At 37.7% G+C, this 19,146-nt stretch overlaps 1 protein-coding gene across 13 annotated transcripts in view; it reads right to left on the bottom strand.

Annotated features, from left to right (window-relative positions):
• TLK1 (tousled like kinase 1) overlaps window positions 1-19,146 on the bottom strand; it is a 79,450-nt gene that overhangs the window by 9,502 nt on the left and 50,802 nt on the right. For 9 of the 13 annotated variants that reach the window (XM_052674644.1, XM_052674646.1, XM_052674645.1 and 6 more), the window contains 12 exons: window positions 17,820-17,917; window positions 15,225-15,306; window positions 14,848-14,939; window positions 14,672-14,761; window positions 13,997-14,166; window positions 12,728-12,863; window positions 10,201-10,312; window positions 9,800-9,907; window positions 6,582-6,998; window positions 4,248-4,956; window positions 1,944-2,039; window positions 1,146-1,233 (listed from right to left, as the gene is read on the bottom strand). In XM_052674644.1, the coding sequence (XP_052530604.1) occupies window positions 6,822-6,998; window positions 9,800-9,907; window positions 10,201-10,312; window positions 12,728-12,863; window positions 13,997-14,166; window positions 14,672-14,761; window positions 14,848-14,939; window positions 15,225-15,306; window positions 17,820-17,917 (1,065 nt within the window). In that variant the 3' untranslated portion in view covers window positions 1,146-1,233; window positions 1,944-2,039; window positions 4,248-4,956; window positions 6,582-6,821. Of the gene's footprint in view, window positions 1-1,145; window positions 1,234-1,943; window positions 2,040-4,090; window positions 4,957-5,256; window positions 6,999-9,799; window positions 9,908-10,200; window positions 10,313-12,727; window positions 12,864-13,996; window positions 14,167-14,671; window positions 14,762-14,847; window positions 14,940-15,224; window positions 15,307-17,819; window positions 17,918-19,146 lie in introns of those variants that run through there. The other 4 variants (XM_052674641.1, XM_052674642.1, XM_052674637.1 and 1 more) reach the window with 4 other exon arrangements.

The following is a 19,146-nucleotide window of genomic DNA, read 5'->3' on the forward strand; positions in this document are numbered from 1 at the left end:
AAATTCCAGTGGCTTCATTGCATTGTGTCTGAATTTCCCCCGCTACTTCAACTGGATACAGTGCTGGGGGATGGCAACAGGAGGAGGAAGTTATTTGCACAACTGCAGAGGGAAGCAAGCGACCACAGGAGAAACTCACTGCCAAGACGTCTGTGCAGCACAGACACTGGAGACTGCTGCCTACAGCCGCCATGTGGGCAATGCCTGCCCTGGCGCCAGAAGAGCGCCCAGCTTCTCGTGCCCACCAGCACACACACCCATACAGCTCCAGCTGAGGTAACCTTACCACAGAGCACAAAAAAGACCATGGGCGTCGCGGCCCCCACACCCTTTGCCACTTGGATCAGTAGCTGTACAACAGTGGTTTCCCTACGGGTGCACAAATGAGTGTCAAATGGTACTCTTTTAATTCTGAAGACATGGATGCCTCTGCTGTGCCATCAGAACCTCATGGAACTGACCTTCGTGCAGCACTCAGATAATTTTCACATCATTAAGCATTTGTCTTGGGTCAAAAATTCAACCCATTTCGTAAAGGTGAAAGGATATTTCATTGCCCTAAAACACAATCAACATGCTATTAACAGCATATCATATAAGGTACAAACTATCACTGTGTCCCTCACCTTACTAGAAATTAACTTACAACCACCATCTCCTGTTGCTAGTAAATCTTTACATCCACAATATTCTACAAATACCATTGGGAAACCATAAGCAGTGACCATCACATGTGGACATGTGACACGAAGGTGATAAAAGTGATACTTCCAAAGGCCTCTGAGTTGTGACTGCATCGTTTTGAAGGACAGAGATGGTAGTTGGCGATGAGAACCAAGAGAAGAGCTGAGGTACGTCTCCAGCCATTTTCAATTGCAAATGTATTCTCTGAATCTTGCTTGAAACTATTTGGCATTCATCAATGAATTTTATAGTCATCATTATGGTAACCGAACACCTGAATTCCCAAGTCGTCCCCCCCCCCCCCCTTTTTTTTTTTTAAATAATAGGCTATCATTTAACATCAAAACTGAGGAGATATAAAGTTCAGAACAGTTGCAGCTAAGTATAAACTGCTTTTAAATGCTGCTGCAAAGCCCCCACAGCAGCCACACATCCATCCCGAAGTCCCAATCTTTACTTACAAACTGCTGCTCCAGTCACAGGGATTACATAAACCAGTACACTCTTCTCCACCTTCTGCTCCAGACATTCCTCCCTGCTTCACACAAGCTGTAAAGAGAAACAGCACACTCTTAGTATCTGTTGAATTAATAGATAGCCATGTCTAGTCAAATTCTAGTACTGATACAGCGTGCCAGTGTCTAATAACAGTGGTGCTGATGACACGTAGATCCTCTGCCTGGCAGATGGAAGGAGGTCCTGGTGCTCAGAGTGGCCTCCGAGCTAAGAAGAAAACAACTTTCATCATACTTTTCACTGTTAAGAACAGGTTTTGTTTAACTTGCTAATCATATATACGTATATTTATTTTGCCTGTAAGTGAAAACATTAAAATAAAGTAAAAAGGATGAATTTCACTAAAAGTACAAGAATTGGGACAGAAAATAAAGGATGAAAGAGGAATAACTCCTCTGTTCTCTGTAGTTGGGTTCTGCTAATTGCATGATGTGACAATAACCTTCATGATATGCTAATTTGTTAGATTAGAATGTCTTTAGGCTCAGTCATAAAGGCTGAGTAATAAAACTGTCTTAAGGCTCAGTAATAAAACTGTCCCAACTTGTAACAGCTCAAAGAAGGCAATCTATGAAATCAGCCTCAGCATTTGGTATAGCCTCATGTAACCCTACAAGCAACATGAGAATTTAATGATATCACATCAATGAGTGTGAATCGCTATTGAAGAAATGGAATAATATGCTCTAAATTCATTACAAACAAGCACTCAGGTGTAGTTTGCCAATTAACGTGTAACTTACCTGGCTTTTCAATAGAAAGGCACACAGGGAAGGTATTCCAGTGCTGAAATCGTTGGAGAGAACTCTGCCAGCTGCTGCTGAGCCATAGCTGTAAGCCTGAAAAGAACCATTTCTACGTGAGTTAGGTTATTTTTGTCAGTGAGAAAGTTTTCCATTATGCAAATATTCAAAGCTGCCCAGTAACTCATCATGTAGCTGCTTAGGGGCACAACCTAACCCAGGAGAACAGAAGATGCCACACTTTCCCACTAAGCCAGTCACACATGCGCAACTACTTGGCAGGCCCCGTGCCTCTGTCACTCTCAGCCTGAGGGCAGATGAGGCAGAGGTGTGGCAGCCCTGGGAGGACATTTTACTTCTTCGAACCCTGTGAGCTAAGCATGCCCAACCTGTGGCGTGTGGCCTGGCCTGCAGTCACCCCCCACCTCCCCCACCTGCACCATCATGGTGGCAGACCTGCCCCACCAAGGAGCCCGGCCTTGCCCTGTCTGTGCACTCATTGCCCAGCACCAACCAAAAGTCACTTCTCTTTCTGTTTGTATTACCAAAACATTCACTCCAGTAGAATAGCAGCAAACGAGGCATATGCAGCTTCCAATGGCAGCTCACATCACTGGGTGGCTTATGCTGAGACAAATTTAGTAACAAACTAATACTGAATTTGCAGCCTCACATACAAACCAGGATGAAAGGAAACCAAGAGAGAGAAACCTGCTCAGATGCATACACACCAGTGGGATGGCAGGGAACTGATCCTCACAGCACAGCACACAAGACAGGAAGTAACAGACCAAATACAAAAAGACTTCTGGTGCACCCAGCCCGGCTGCTGAGTTGGGCCCCCTCCACCAGACTGTGGTCACAGGGAGGTGATACAGCTGGGCTGGTCAGTAGGCAATGCCTGTGGGCTGTTTGCAGTCCTGCCTTCCCTACCAATACTGCACTGCCAACTCAAGTCCTCAGGAGGGCTATTTACAACCAGCAGACACGCTGGTCTTGCAGGCACACAGAGAGCAGGACTGCAGCACAGTGCCACAAGACACGACTGGTTTGTGAAACCAGCCATTCCACTTGAAGTGTTTCAGGCACTGGAATCTGGAGGCTCGCTTGCCATTGCCCTCAAAGTCTGCCTTTGCCCTGACACCCACTCAGGCCTCCCCACAACCTTCCTACTGAAATCTCCTTCTTTTGGAGTAGCACAGCAAGTTCCAGAGCACCTCTGAAATGTCCCAGAGACACCATCCCAGAGCTTCTGCTTTCCTGGTGGCCCCACAGCCTGAGGGTGCACACAGGTCTGACCTCACCACCCTGCCCAGGGAGCTAATAGCTCACAGAACAACAGTGATTCATACCATACTTCCCAGCTTGTGTTTTTTGGTGGAAGGGAGAAACGAGATTAGAAGCCACCATTGTGGGCTGGTTACAAACCTGCCTTGTGTCTGTGTTTCTCCATGATCAGAAAGACAGGGAAGCAGAAGCAGGAATTTCTGGACGCCTTAAGACTTAAGGCATATTTTCCCTTCCACAGTTTTCACACACCCTATCCAGTCACCCAGCTAGGTCCCCAGCTCCTGTGAAGAGTCGCAGTGACACCCAGCACCCCAGCAAGCTGAGGGGTGCAGACAGCGGTGCTGTGCCTCGCATACCCGTGACTCGCATACCAAGAGGGCTGGTGGCTTTGTGGGCTTTTGAAAGCTTCTCTAATTATGCAGCAGTTTGCTCATAGCTGTGGTGTGTGCGGTCAACAGCACTTGGGCAGCTGGCCAGCAACACAATGCTCTTCCCAACTTCTTGCCAGCGTTCAAAGCACCCTTCAGAAAATTAGTGATAACTGGTCTCTCCGAAATCCCCATCTATCAACCAGCACAAACCAAGTTAAGGGTGAAAAACGCTCCACAGATTTAACTTCAGTACAAACAAATAAAACAGTGCGAAAACACAGCTGTTTTAAAGAAACAAGCCAACCACTGTTAATTGTGGCTGCAATGACGCTGTAATCACAGTAAAAATGAAGAATTCATCTTGCAATTGCTTCTATAACTCACACATAGGTGTTTATATCACACAGTAATGTAGAATTCTAGCGTCTTTCAGTACACACAGAAATTTAAAAATATTTACATGTGTAAAGTAAGACTTTTACTTACAAGTTTCATTAAGAATTGATGAAGTTTAACATCATTTCTTTAGTCTATCCGCTACTAAATCAGCAGAAAAACTTGAGAAATAAAGCAATGGATGGTGTGTGATGAATCCAGTAAAATGTGCATGAAATACAGTCGAAGCAAAGGATGTATGAATTACCTAGAAGTGATCAGCATTTCTCGACAAGTCGCAGTAATTCAGGCTTCTGGATTCAGTCTCAAGGGTACTTCTATACCAAGCACAAATTGCTGAACATCAGCCATCAGACACCAACTTGGACGTGCTGTGAAGACAGAATAAATCCACATGGGGATACAAAATTTTTACTGACAGCACCGTAAGATGCTTACCTCCAGTACACAGGTTATGCTCGCGTTGAGATCTTGCAACTTCGATTTGAAAGATGACACAGTGATTCTTCATGTGCATCTATATGAAAATGCATTAAAAACAAGTGTTTAGATTTCAGAAGTAAGCATCTGTCAAGGTGGAGTAATTGTCATGTATTCAGCCACAGCCACCCATATTCCCAGATTCTAACAAGAAGAAAAACAAGTGTGCACATAATTGGTACGATGCATAACCCCCCTTTTCTTTAGGTAGCTCTACAGCTTTCGGTTACTTCAACAGTTCTCTAGCGTATTGCTAAGCTTCAAAGTACTAGAGGTTACCACAACACATTCCAGATACATGAAAATTGTTAACACAATCTTATCTCTTTTCCTTAGACAAAACAGTCTGTAACTTCCAAGACACAGAACACGATATAATGAAATTTAATGTGAGCGTGCAGCCATGGCAAAATCCTTGAACCCCACCACCTCAGTTTCACACTGGCAGATGGTGAAAAGGATGCAATCCCAGTACTCTGGCATAACATAAAGGCAGAAAATATCAGTCTATTTTTATGGCTAACAAATTGTAGAGAAACTTACTGAAATAATTGGAACTGTTTCTGTGAGGCCTACTCATTGAAATAACGGTTATTTAGTTATGACAGATGCTTCAAATTTTATGGAAGTCTCCCCTTTCAGCCCTAACACTGCTTGAATAAATTACTCTATTCTGTTCGCCATCAAAGTGAACTTGCTTAATAAGTGAATGTAGCTCAGCAATAAGGAAAACAGATTTGTCCTTTGTTAAAATGCAAAAACACAGGACGAAAACCTTGAAATTTCAACTGTCATTGTTTATTACTGTTTTGGCTACATTCTCTACAATTTCAGCAGCATCTTAAAGAGACAGTTAATGTTTCTTTATATACAATGAAATCAAAATGGCTTGCAACATCAGAAACAAGAGCAACAGTTTAACTGTACAATACTAAATGAAAACCTGTGGTAATAACAGCCTCCTTTTTCTGAAACATGGACAAAATTACAGATAGTATTCAGCATCCAGAATGGGACAATAAAAAGAATAGTGAAACTGCAGAGAGATACGCTGTTTTGAAAAATAAGTTTCTACCATACAAGGCAATTAGAAAATGTTTCACATTTTAAAATACCTGTACAAGCCACAAGAAACATTTCCTTGTTGATAGGAACTTCCAGAAATAGAGAATAGCCATGAGCAACTTCTACATCTAGTACTGATGCACTCTACAGGTTGAGAGTGCAATTAATTGACTTACAGAACTGTACTGCATACGGCCAACACAGCTCGGTTTTACATGCCTTGATTGTTAATGAGTTTCCTACTCAGTCTCTCTATAACGTACAGTTTACTTGCACCTTAAGGAGGTCATCTGATTCTTCTGCTGAAGTAAAAGCAATGTTGTTTAGCAGCAATTAAAAGCGCCTTGAGGGAGACTTAAAAAAAATACAATATCCAATTAGAAAAAGCCATACTTTAAACATTTGTACAGGAATAAGTTGCTGAATTTAATGAAAATGTGACATCTGTACAACAATTTACAATAGAGCTAGAAGGGAATTTATCATTATTCCTGCATAGAATATTATACATGACCTGTTTGCATTTGGTTTCATACTGTTGTCTGCTTTTATCAAGAGGCCTGGAAATTTTCACAAGTTTCAATACCACAGCAAGTACAGTATATTTAGAAAACTAAGCTTATTTCAAAATTAGCAACCTATTCGAGAAGTAAGTACCAGGAGTTCCCTATCAACCTAAATTCTGTGAAAGAACACATGTTTGGAGGTACAAGCCCGAGCGCCAAATAAAATACTGTAATTTCATTGTGGAATCTGATGTAGAACACAGCTTTGACTGTCTTGCATTTCTTACTTTGGTTTCAGAGGATCAATGTCTTGGAAACATGGCAATTTAGTTTATTAACCAGACATGGGATTTTTCTTGTTCTCAAATTTGCTGACTACTTTTTAAAAAAATTTTAAATAATGAAAAACTACCCTTCATGTTAGAACTTTCCAGTATCAACCAAATGTACTTTAAGTATTAAAAAGATTATTTACAATGTTCCCCAGAAAAAAACTAAAAACCTTTTCTTCAGTCTCAAACACAGTATACCTGTTAGTGTGCAACAGGCAATGTCATCCTTCAACATTTAAAGGCTGTTCTCTGAAGGGTATATTTATTCACAGTCCATGACCCATTCCAATCATACAAACAACACTATGTAGGAGGACTTCAGCCTGAAAACACAGTTATCAAACTTGTCCTGCAGAAAAACACCCATATGTTCTCAAGCTCAAGTATGCATTTGGAAACTACACCAAGATATCATGCCATTCCTCAGTTGGAGAAATTTCAGTATGAAATAATGCTTGAAGTAGGTGGTGTAGGGGATGCTGCTAGCCCAGTCATATGTAAGTTTCCTGAAGAATTTGACCTCCTCATATGGGGGAGAAGGTAAGGATCATTAGCCAGTTGATGGACATCAAATCTATCCTCTTTTCGGTATGCTAAGCAGCGTCTGATAAAGGCCTAGAAGAGGAATGCAAAAAGTTACAATACCATCCCAAGTAATTCCATCTGCTTACAATCAATAAGCACATCCTCCCAGACAAACCAGCTTCTAAACAGACTCTTGTTCTTACACAACTCCATTCAAAGACAGCCTAACATTCTACTACAGTTTCCAATGAAAAACAGAGAACATTGTAGCAGAAAAAAAATCAGCAAGCCTAATTGGCTTAAGGTAATCATGCTTCAAACACATGCGTCAGACAAAAAGATGTATGAACTATATTTACAAGCAAAACATTAGCATTTCACACAGGGACAATTCTGCTTGTGCTATCCCCTAGCAGCATAGTAAAAGCGAAAAGCAGATGTCTGAGAAAGTAGAAAGGAGCTCCACGGAGCTTCTAAAATCATCCAGCAGTGCACCACATGAATAGCAGAAGATGTAGGGACAGTTGCCACTTTCAACAGGCACTAACAAACAGATGATTTAAGAAATCACCACCTAGCTGGAATTTCTCTCTCAGAAAGGAGTCAATTCCAAATGATTTAAAATATCTTAAAAACCAGGAAAAAAATCTCTGTTTATCTCCAGAGCTGCTTTTGAGACACTGTACTGCCCTTTACAGAATCACAGAATCACCAAGGTTGGAAAAGACCTAAAAGATCACCCAGTCCAACCGTTCACCTATTCCCAATAGCTCCCACTAAATCATGTCCCTCAACACAACATCCAGCCTTTCCTTGAACACCCCCAGGGTCGGTGACTCCACCACCTCCCTGGACAGTCCACTCCAGTGCCTGACCACCCTTTCTGAAAAGTAATACTTCCTCATGTCCAGCCTGAATCTCCCCTGCCGTAGCTTGAAGCCATTCCCCCTGGTCCTATCACTGATGACACGAGAGAAGAGGCCGACCCCCAGCTCACTACAACCTCCCTGCAGGAAGTTATAGAGAGCAATGAGGTCTCCCCTGAGCCTCCTCTTCTCCAGGCTGAACATTCCCAGCTCCTTCAGCCTCTCCTCATATGGCCTGTGTTCCAGACCCCCCACCAGCTTTGTTGCCCTCCTTTGAACACGTTCCAGGGCCTCAATATCTTTCTTGCAGTAAGGGGCCCAAAACTGGACACAGTACTCGAGGTGCGGCCTCACTAGTGCTGAATATAGGGGAATTCATCAAGGTCCACATGATATTTGTCAATTATTGCATGATGCAAGTTTCTGTTAAGCCTCATGTCTAATATACACAGAACACAGTCTCCTGGGAACTTCGGCTTCAACACTTAATGACAGAAAATCCTTATTACTGCTACAGAACTCATTAGCACATCATTACTTAATCTAGAATTTTTAAAAAATTACATATCTTCTCTTGATAAATCCCTTCAATTGTTTGTCCTTTGCTCCAATTAAACTTCCCTTTAATCTCCAGTTTTTAATCTGTGATGTAAATCCTGAAGAACCCTGTTAAAATTCCCTTCTAACATACACATATCTTGCAGGAACTAGTCACAAAATAAAAACATGCACATCTTAACATGAATTCACATGTTCTTGGACATTTGTGGATTTAATTGAATTCTTTATAATGAATCCCTAAGAAATGAGCTGGTAAGTGTAGTTTACAAGGTTCTCAGAGTAACAGATTGTTTCTAAAATGTTTGTAGAATACTTTGTGGTTCTGTGGCAGTGCAAATAGTACTACAATGCACAGGACACAGCACAAATTAGGAAAAAGTAGCAAGGAGCAAAGGATAATTGCAGTCTGGAAACTAGCAGTGTCATTTCAGATTTTGTATTTATTTCCCTATGTTTTCCAAATCAAAACTTCGTTTTGATTTTATTTATTGCTTATTGCTGTTCTTTTCCAACTACTAGGCCTATAAATTTACGCAGTCATCATAAACTATCCAAATTCACAAGTTAGTCTGAAATTGTTTTATAGTGCTTCCACCAGAAGAATTTCTCCCTCTCTTTTACAGCTATCGTGACATTGTTAATAATCTTTCATTATTCTCCACTCCTGCTTTTTCAAACAGAACAAGGAACAGAGAATATAAAGTAAGTAACTAACTGCATCAGAACGACAGTGAATTATTCGCTCTCTTCCAATGCCCTTCAGAAAAACACTACTTATCACTAGGAAATGCAGTTAAAAGACAGAAATATAAACTGCTAGCACATAACATTACCAGCTATGAGTTCTATGATGCATATTTGTCAAATGCGCTCAAAGGAGATGATTTTTCTGAACTGAGACAAATCTCCCCAAAATGAAATCAATCAACAACAACAACAAACCAACAAAAAACAACCATCACCACCTCCTCCAAACTAACAGGACAAACTGTAATATTCAACCAAATAGTCATAATTCTAACTGCAACTCATTCATTAAAACTAGTTCCAGAAAATACAGCCAACACAAACACATCGCTACTGTTTATGTCCCTGACATAACTGTTTTCTTGGGAAGCTACATCCTCTAAAACTGTGTTGCCTTTCATTTTTATCAGAAGTTCAAATGTCTTAAAATCTTTAAACTTTTAGCAGCCTTTTACTTTTACAAACAAGTAACTGGGAATATTTTCTTCCAAATTCACAAAATTGGATTTGTCATAGATGCTCACATCAGCAATAAAACAAACAAACAAAAAAAAACACCAGAAAATCAGTTGAATCTGTTCTCTTAATCATTGGTCTGTGCAACTGTGTTTGATACAGTTTCAAAATAAAATTATCAAAACCCCAAAAAACATCACAATCCTTAAAAATAAATGAGACAGGTTTTAACCACTGCTCTGAGCTCATATAAAACATTACCTTGGCTTCATTGCTAACAACAGGCTTAACAGGGAACTGGACTTCTGTGGCTTTTAATATTGTATTTTCTTGTAAGATATCTTGCTGAGATTGATTGTGGCCAAATGGCTGAAAAATAAGCAAGGGATTTTCTTCATGACAGTTATGCAACCATTTTGATTTCATAAATACTTATCCAAAAGTAAATTGATTACAGTGTTAATATATGTTTCTAACCACTTTTCAATTAAAAAAACGTTTCAGTCAAAGCCTTTTCTCACAGTATCAGTGCACACTAGCAAAAGCTAACACAAGTCTTTTCCATATGGATTCACATATTTACAACTATTGTTCACATTCTACTGAAAACAGGCAAGCACTTATACTAACAATTTAAGATAGGTAAACAAAATTTTCCTTACCTTTCGACCATAAAGACACTGGAAAAAGATTACTCCAACTGACCATACATCAACCTTATTAGAAATCTTTGGTGGCTCTTTGCCAACTACAAAACACTCTGGAGGCAAGTACCTGAAAAAGAAAACGTGTGCCTCAGTGTCAGCAAGCAGATGTATGAATCACTAGAACTTGTTCAAAGATCAGAAATGGTATACAAAAAAAACTGCGCAAGTTGATATTTGAATAACTGTGCAGTTATCTTACGATACTTATTCCAACACTTACAACACTGATCAAAACTGACAATACAATTTTTTGTACAGTCAGGCAGTCAAATAAGGAACCTATTCTTTACTTAAACCACTAATAATCATTAATTATTCAAGCACTGGGATCCTATTAAGGTAAATATACACCTTCTCTAAATATACACCGTCTCTGTTTGAACATGGAAAGATGAAAACCATACAGGACATTTAAAGCTAGGTCTCAATAGGAATCAAATGTAACATACATATGATTTTAAAGTTTTCAGTAAGAATGCTGACATTAATAAGAGAATTATAAGGTAGGTAAATGTGATCATATTTCTATGCCTATAATTTCCATGGAAGCCATACTTGAAAAACTGAAAGCTGATTAAGTTCTTATGGCATCCCTGAATTACAGAGGAATTTATGCAGTGCAATCTCCTTCGAAAAAAATAAAACCAAAAACCAAAAATATCACTATGAAGGCAGTTAATTATTATTGACTGCAATAAAAATCTAAAAATGAGGGTAAAAAATCCTTCAGAGCCATGACATATCAGACATTCTTTCATCAACAGCATGTAAGGCTCTAAAAATAATTCACAGAAATGCCTGTGAAAATGGAAATAAGCAAAAAAAATGAAGTAAGAATGCAATACAACTATGAATTTCATACAACACAAAAAAAAATTCTTCTAGAATACTTGTGCACAATCCTGATTACAACATGCAAGAAAGATGTACTCAGACTAATGCAATCACACAAAAAAAACTACCAAGATGGCATGAAGAACTGAAAGCCACAATTCAGAGAGAAGCCAAACACTTTAAAAACACAAGGGAGCAAGTATAAGGAAGGGAAACAACCTAATTCAAAGGAGGCCAGTGTTGGTGCAGGAACAAACAAGTACAAAGTGGCTACATGCAAACAGTTCTATAAATTAGAAGATTAAGTTTCTAATGACCACAGAACTGAGGTTATGGAACAAACTTCAAATCAGAGATGACTGGGGACAAAACACTGAATTTAATACAGATGGTTCTAAGTCTACAGAACAGATTACATGACCAGAATGCTTGGAAGGACAGGTAACTCCACCCGGGGACTGAAGAAATCCCTCCCACTACTATTCATGCTATTTGCCTTACACAGACTTATCCCCATCTCAAACTAACTCAAAACTTTCCCTCAGAGGAAGCAAAAGTTAGAAACACAGAGATTTATCATCATTGTGTAAAGGTCACAGACAATTTTAGATCTCCCAGTTCACAACACCACTAGTGCATGTGGTGCTTTAGATGAAAGCTAAAGACCCAAACTTTTTGAATAGTGTTCCTACAATTAAATATTTAAACTCATATTTAAATTGGAGCATTAAGGAAAGCAGCAACAGTCTAACATTTCTAAAATGCTTCAACTTTGATGACTGTCTTTTCACGAGATGCGCATCCTAAAAATTTGCAAGGAAAAGACAATCTGTCAAATGCAACTTTCAAATAGAGGAAAAGTTTAAGAAGAAATAGGAAGGACACTGGCTTCTCTGTTTAGAGTTAAGAACCGAAATCTGAAACCTATCTTGCCACAGACAGAATGAGGAGAAAAACAAACAGATGAATTCACAAATAATCATCTAGCCAATATAGGCTTTCTATTCCACTCACCCTGACACAGGTACTGTGCACACAGGCTCAAAGATCTATTGTGTCAGCTTGCATCTTTACAGAGTAAATTCTACAAACAGCTTTTCTGTTAGCAATAAAATGGTTTTTTTTTTGTCATTCTTGCTCTGTAGACAGATCTACAATTTCAGGTTTTTGGACAAGTATGTGGATACACACAGAAAACAAGATACAGCTGCTCAGCTGTCATTAACCTTTAGGATGGAAGAATAAGTACTCTTTTATCCTAAGGACATTACCTTCTGGCAATCCCTGCTCTAAGATTTCCAAGGACTAAGCGCCCACTCTTAATCATCACAGCTCTGTCAAACATCTTTAACCACCTGCAGCCAAAGATTAAACACCTGCTTCTTCTGGGAAACAATGTTTATAAATCACCGAGATTTGCTCCACATTTTAAATGTATGTATATCTACATCTAGATTCCTAACTTACTTCAGTTATGGCACTATTCTGGAATTTTTGTGAATATCAAGATCCACAGTACTGCACAAAAATCTTTGTTTGTTATTCACATTAGTATTTTTAATCCTAGCTATCACTAGGAATTAGCTTTATGAAAGCATTTCAGAAGCCTCAAAAATGACCTAAACAATAAAATCAAATCAGGCATTACCAGTAAGTTCCTGCTCCTTGTGAAGTTAAATCCATTCCATCCACACCATAGCTATCATCATCCATTATTTTGGACAATCCAAAATCAGTAATTTTTATTTCTCCACATGCTGTTCCATCTACAAGAAGAATATTACCTAAACAGAGGGGAAAAAATACATTTTTAACTTCAAAAAACACCACCAGAATGCTTCGTTTTCAAAACCAGCCACAATTTTCAGGAACATTCAACTTAATGAGGGTGAATGATATCTTTATATCATCTTTATGATCTCAAGTCTAGAGCAACTAGACTATGACATTTTAGTGCTATCTCAGGAACTCTCTAGGTTATCACTACTATCATCTTAGATGGCTTGCCCAACTTGGAGCTGACTGGACAGCAATATAAAACAGTATAGTAGTCACAATGAAGTTTAATATTTTTCTGTCCAAAAAACGTTCTAAACTACACATTTCAGGGTTTGCACATGCCAGAAAATAGTGCCAAGACATGCTGCAGTTCAAAAAAATCTAGCTCCACATGTTAAAGTTGTGCAATAATTTGATTTTAAAAAATCATTTGATGAGTTTCCTCTAAAAATAGAACAAAAACTAATGAGACTAAGATTACATCCTGTACAACTTCATAATACGAAATCTGTTATTCCTTAATAGAAATCTATATGAAGAATTCAGCAAGCAAACAGCCTGGCATTAATAGCTACACAACAAACCCTAGACTTGGAAGTTTAGCAGATTAAAATACACAAAAAACATAAAAGATGGAATACGTCATTTAAGGCAATATTCATTATTACTACTAGAAAACTTGACCAGAATTTAGAGAAGAGATCCAAGTGACAACAGTGTTTACACTGGCTTCTTGAAAAAAACTAAACTACTTCAGATAAAGAGGTAGTTAAAAAAAAAAAAAGAAAGAAATATGAAAGGGAAAAATTATTTACAAATCAACATTTTATAATGATCAGATACGATCGAGTCAAATACTGATATTAAATACTTATACTACTAAATATTAATGTATCTACAGGCTATATGACACTTTCATACAAATACAAATCAAAACAGCACAAAGGAAAAAAGTTGTAAGAAGTATTTTTATAAAGAAAAGACAGATTATTTTAACGTTAAACTGGAAAGAAAAGTATCTACCTCTCAGATTAAAATAAACTTGACAAGTCAAAGATAATTTTGGTATTTTGAGGCATGAATTATAAAAAAACTGATAAATGTGATGACGTTTTCAATTTTGCCATTTTTCATTTACCTGGTTTAAGATCATAGTGTATAATAGGGGGCTTGATCTCATTGAGATACCGTAGTGCATTTACTATTTGCATTACAATGGACCTAGCTTCCTTCTCTGACATCAATTTATGTTGCTTGAGATAGAAATCCAAGTCATTGCCTTCACAGTATTCTAACACCGTGCAAAACCTACGGCAGAATTTACAGACAAAATTAAACGGCATATTCAACTGCAAGATCAAAGTTATGACAAAATAGTTTAATACCAGTAACTTTAACAACAGCTTACTGAATACTAAATTACATGAACGAAATTGTTAGTAAAACATGTAGCATAATGATTAGACTATGAAACCTGATATCAATCAGAACACAAACAACTCACCAAGAAAGAAAGCTTATGCACACAGGTGTTACAAAACAGTGTTTTCATCACTTTACAGAAGATCTCCTATATATACCTATCTGCAACAAACTTCTGCAACTAGTGGTTGGGGTTTTTGTGCTGTCGTTGTCCGTTTTTTTCCCCTTCTTTTTTTCAAAAAAATAAAAAAAATAAAAAAAATAAAAAAAATCCCTAATGAAACTATAAGTATTTTGGCTGAAAGTCAAATATTCTTCATTTCTGCTTATCCAACATACAACACTAAAGCCCCTGTCACGTTCTAGAAAACATATATTCTCATGTACTTACGTATCTGTATCCAAGGAGAAGTAGTCATATAATTTAACTATCCGGGGGTGATCCAGTTCTTTGTGTATTCTATACTCTCTGCAGGCATGTCTAGAAGAAGATTGATACATTAATCTTCCACAACTGATAAAATGCTATTCAACTTAACATATGAAGCGTAAGTCATTAATACTTACTTGTGGTAGTTTTCTTTCTTTTCATCCCTCCAGCTTTTGTTAAGCTGGTGAATCTTCACAGCAGCATATCTTTGTTCATAAAGATCAAAAGCCTAAAAAAGAAACCCACAAACACAGGAAAGTTATAGCCAAAGATGATGATAAAAATAACACCCAACAGAAAGAAACAAAACTGGCATGTAATTCACATGCCTAATGTAATGCTACCTCTCTTCCACAGATTAATCAAGAAGGTTTTGCTCAATCACTGTTTAACAAGTATACACATTAAAATCCTCTTGCTTATTCAGATCCCTATTTTCACTCCAGTCCCAGAAATCAAATGGACAAGAGTATATGCTTCAAACACTAGATTTAGTAAACTCAACACACTCTACCTTGTATACTTCACTGAAGCCACCTCGGCCAAGTAAATGGAGTAACAAATACCGTTCATTCAATGTGGGGTGATCTTTAAACCTTGGGGAAAAAAAAAAAAAAAAAAAAAGATTTAATTCATTTCTGTTTAAGGTATAAAAACACAGCCTAAAATGTAAATATATGGGTATTCCTTCTTAAACAGAACTTTTCTTTCTACCAGTGATATATAACATACTGAAGAATATTTAACCATGTGCAACTTTATGGTGCAGTTATACAACAGTAAATTTCAACTGTTTAGCATAAAACTCCTATCACAACATTACTGTCAAATCCCCTAATTCTGGCAAACTGTTTGCCATTTTTCTCTCTTTGTGAGGATAACAAAAAAACCACCCTTAACTCACTCTCTGTAAACACTATGCTCACAATGAGCCAATAGGGAAAACACTATTCTGTGTTACATTCACTTTGTTTTGAAAAAAAAACCACTATCAACAACAGTAATCATCATCAATATCATCAACAGTAGAATCAGTAGGACCTGCATCTGCTCCATAGCATGAGCTCTGCTTCTATACTGTCTGAATAACCAGAAATAAGAATAGAATTTCAACACATTTTTCATCTCTCCAATCTGTTCACTTTACCCCTGTTAATAAACATGCCCAGGAACCATGCAATGCTAATACTCTAAATGTTGGTGAATACTGCTTTGCAATCTGTATCACTAGAGGGCTGTGGTTCTCCTCCATACATCCTCCAGAGGTATCCTGCCAAAATCCCAAACCCTTCCTTTGCATAAAAGGTTTAAGAAATGAGATACAGCAGTACTCTGCTCACTGATCCCAATTTGCAAGAAGTCAGCTTCTGATTTCTGGAACCAATGAGGAAGATACACTTCCAATTTCACACAAAACTTGACCAGACCTGTTGTACATATTCATCTTCCAACAAAATGACTTATATATAAGACTAAGAAGTTATAAAATAACAAATAGTAACGTGGAAAGCATGTCAAATGACTATGTATCTGCTCACACTCTCATGAAAAGCAAGGAGGAAAAACTCTTCCCAAATGCAAAATGATGTTGCAGGATAAACACCACACTCTCTCCTGACATACGCAGAAGATAAAACACGTCCTTCAATCAAACCAGTAGCCAGAGTCTGACTGCTTATGTTAGTGACAGTGAAGGAAAAGAGCAAAAAGGATTCAGTGAAACATGATAGCTACTGTAGCCCTTTCAGGCTTTGGAAATGGATGGAATAGATGGAAATATGCTTCTTATCAGCTGCCAAACTCCTGTTAAACCAAGATGGTGAACTGATTGTCCTTCCAACAAGAAATTGGATTTCAGTTTACACTTTTTGAAAAACAGGTTTCTAGAAAAGCTTGGGTAGGAAGGAAAACTTGGGTAAATATTTAGGCAAACAGACAGTAAATGACACACACAATACAAAAATTTGCAAGTTTTGTCACTCAGAGTGATAGGTGACCTCATACGGTGCTACTGTATCACTTTAGAACCAAAGATAAAATACTACTAAAATTGGCAATAACAAGAAAATTAGAAAGTTTGTTCGTGATTTCTGAAATGTGAAATAGTCTTAAAAAAAAAAATAAAAATTAAACAGTATTCTGAAGCTACATCAAAACATCTAAGCTCAGAGATGCATCTAATTAATGTTTGCTGTGTAAGATGTTACTTCTTACATTTGTCTGCCTATCAAGGAGAGGAGATTGGGGGAGGGTAGTGAATACTCAACCTATCTTCGGAAGAATGATGAGATGCTTATACTCATGAATCTAAGGCCAGTTGCTAACTATACTCCATGGCAAACTTTAAGGGTTTAGGGCTAGTTTTAGGAAAAATTAGACCAGAAGACTGAGCTGGAGTTAAAATTAATCCAGAGAAAGAAACCATGGAAGCTGGAAATTTAACTTGGATCAACTTTCAGCTGCTGTTCACTAGAGAAATGCCACTGCTGGCAAGAGAAAAGAAAAAGGGCAACTATGTGTTAGAGCTTGTATTCCTCACCATGGAAAACACACTAACTTTATTAGTTGGAATCTACAAAGTTAAAGTAAACCTTAAATGCCAATTTAACATTAGGATATACTGCCACGTGAGCTGAAGTATAGCTAAATTTAACATAACACAGAAGATTCTATCTTTGTCTTTCTCCTATCAGGCACCTGTAATGTAAATTATGGTGTAATAAAACTAACTGACTTAACTGCTTTACCAAATAGTTCTTCACGCACCAAACCTCCCCACCATTTTCTTGCATTACTGTCAGCTTATGGTTCCAAGATTTCTTCGTGGTTCCAAGATTTTTTTTCCTAGTGAGGTGATATTGCAAATTTTAGCATTCCTGCATTACAATCTGTGTATGTGTATTATTTCCTGCATATTCAGTGAACTATTAAGCTTTAAAAAAATCACTGCTTGTTTGGTAAAGCTTAAATATGCTGTTTTTTAAAATGCACACAAACAAACAATGAACTGAAGAACAAATAATGAACCTGCTTATATCCTACTAAACAATTTGATTTTAGAGCCGTATTTTTAAAGTAGACATGCAAAAATCAAGACAGTAAATCTTACTGTGAATTATCTTCATTATTAATTCTTTTCAGCTCTCTGATGTGAAGATTCCTAACTCTTTCCAAACGTTCAAGTTCTGCTTGTATTTCAGCTTCCTCCTGGAAATGAAAAGAATTAAGTATAAAAGCTCATTTACTCCTCACTTGAAAAGGATATTTTTACCTCTGCATCAATACTAGTGGTGATGGAGGAACATTACATTACAAAACCATACTGATCTAGAAGAAAGCACTGCTTTTCTTCTAAAGCCTGAAAATCTCAGAGAGATAAGGCAAAAAATATTTTCAAGGAACTTCCTGTTCATGAATCCCCAGGGAATAGGATGTTCACAGTGCTGTTCTGCTCTGTAGGGATGCTATTCAAAATGAGAGGCAGCTGGGTTTTGTACTTCAGCCAAGGAGAGAAATTATCTGGGAAGCAGGCTAAAATAGATGTATGATGAAGAAAAAAATGGAGATATGCACAGTTACAGATTTTGTACAAACTGGCAGATTAGGAAAACATGTCTGAAGTATTTAGAGGTTGGAGGGTAAACAAAAAACAACAAAAAACATAACAGAATAAATCGTTACAGTAAAAGTGCTCTTAAAGTACTGATACAGAACACCAAAACAAAGCTAATTTCAAAAGATTTATCCATTTCTATCTTACTAAACTTATAAACATAGAATACGTATTACCTAAAACCTCAAATGCAATTTCAAAAAAATACTATGTTAGCTATGAGGATATTCTCTAACTAATTTTGTCACTTAGAACTATGTCATCTCTATGCTGCATATAAGAAAACATTTAAGTAGTTATCTGTTCAGAATCTCAACAAAAAAAGGGAAAGAAAGCACAAAACCTAATTTATGGACACCAGCACATCTATCCATGTGGTACGCTCATTGAAAGACTCTGTCAGAAGAGCTGCATGTATTTCAGAGTAAGCACCTCTAAAACTTGAAACTTTGAAAGAATGGGAGCCAAAATTAGTCCATAGACAAAATCTAATAATTACAAAAGTACTCTAGCTGAAAAGAAGAAAGAAAGCCTGGCATCTGATACGTGATTTTTTGTGTTTGTTTTTTTTGTGTGTGGATTTTTTTCCTCCCCACCAGTGCCCCACATCTTCTTGTTATTTTGGCACAAACTGTTTGTACAGCTACATGGTGAACCAGACTTGAAAACTGATCAACCTTTTCTTGGGGAAAAAAAAAAAAAAAAAAAAAGCAAGCCTTGCCAACATGTGTGTATTTGTTTTTTGATAAAAGATCAGTTTTCTGATCCAATTTGTACTGTAACTGCACAATCTAAAGGCAACAAGTCATGGTACAAGGTGTGG

This window comes from Tympanuchus pallidicinctus, unplaced genomic scaffold (assembly GCF_026119805.1).
Source record: "Tympanuchus pallidicinctus isolate F22 unplaced genomic scaffold, pur_lepc_1.0 scaffold15, whole genome shotgun sequence".
In the NCBI taxonomy this organism is placed as follows: Eukaryota; Metazoa; Chordata; class Aves; order Galliformes; family Phasianidae; genus Tympanuchus; species Tympanuchus pallidicinctus.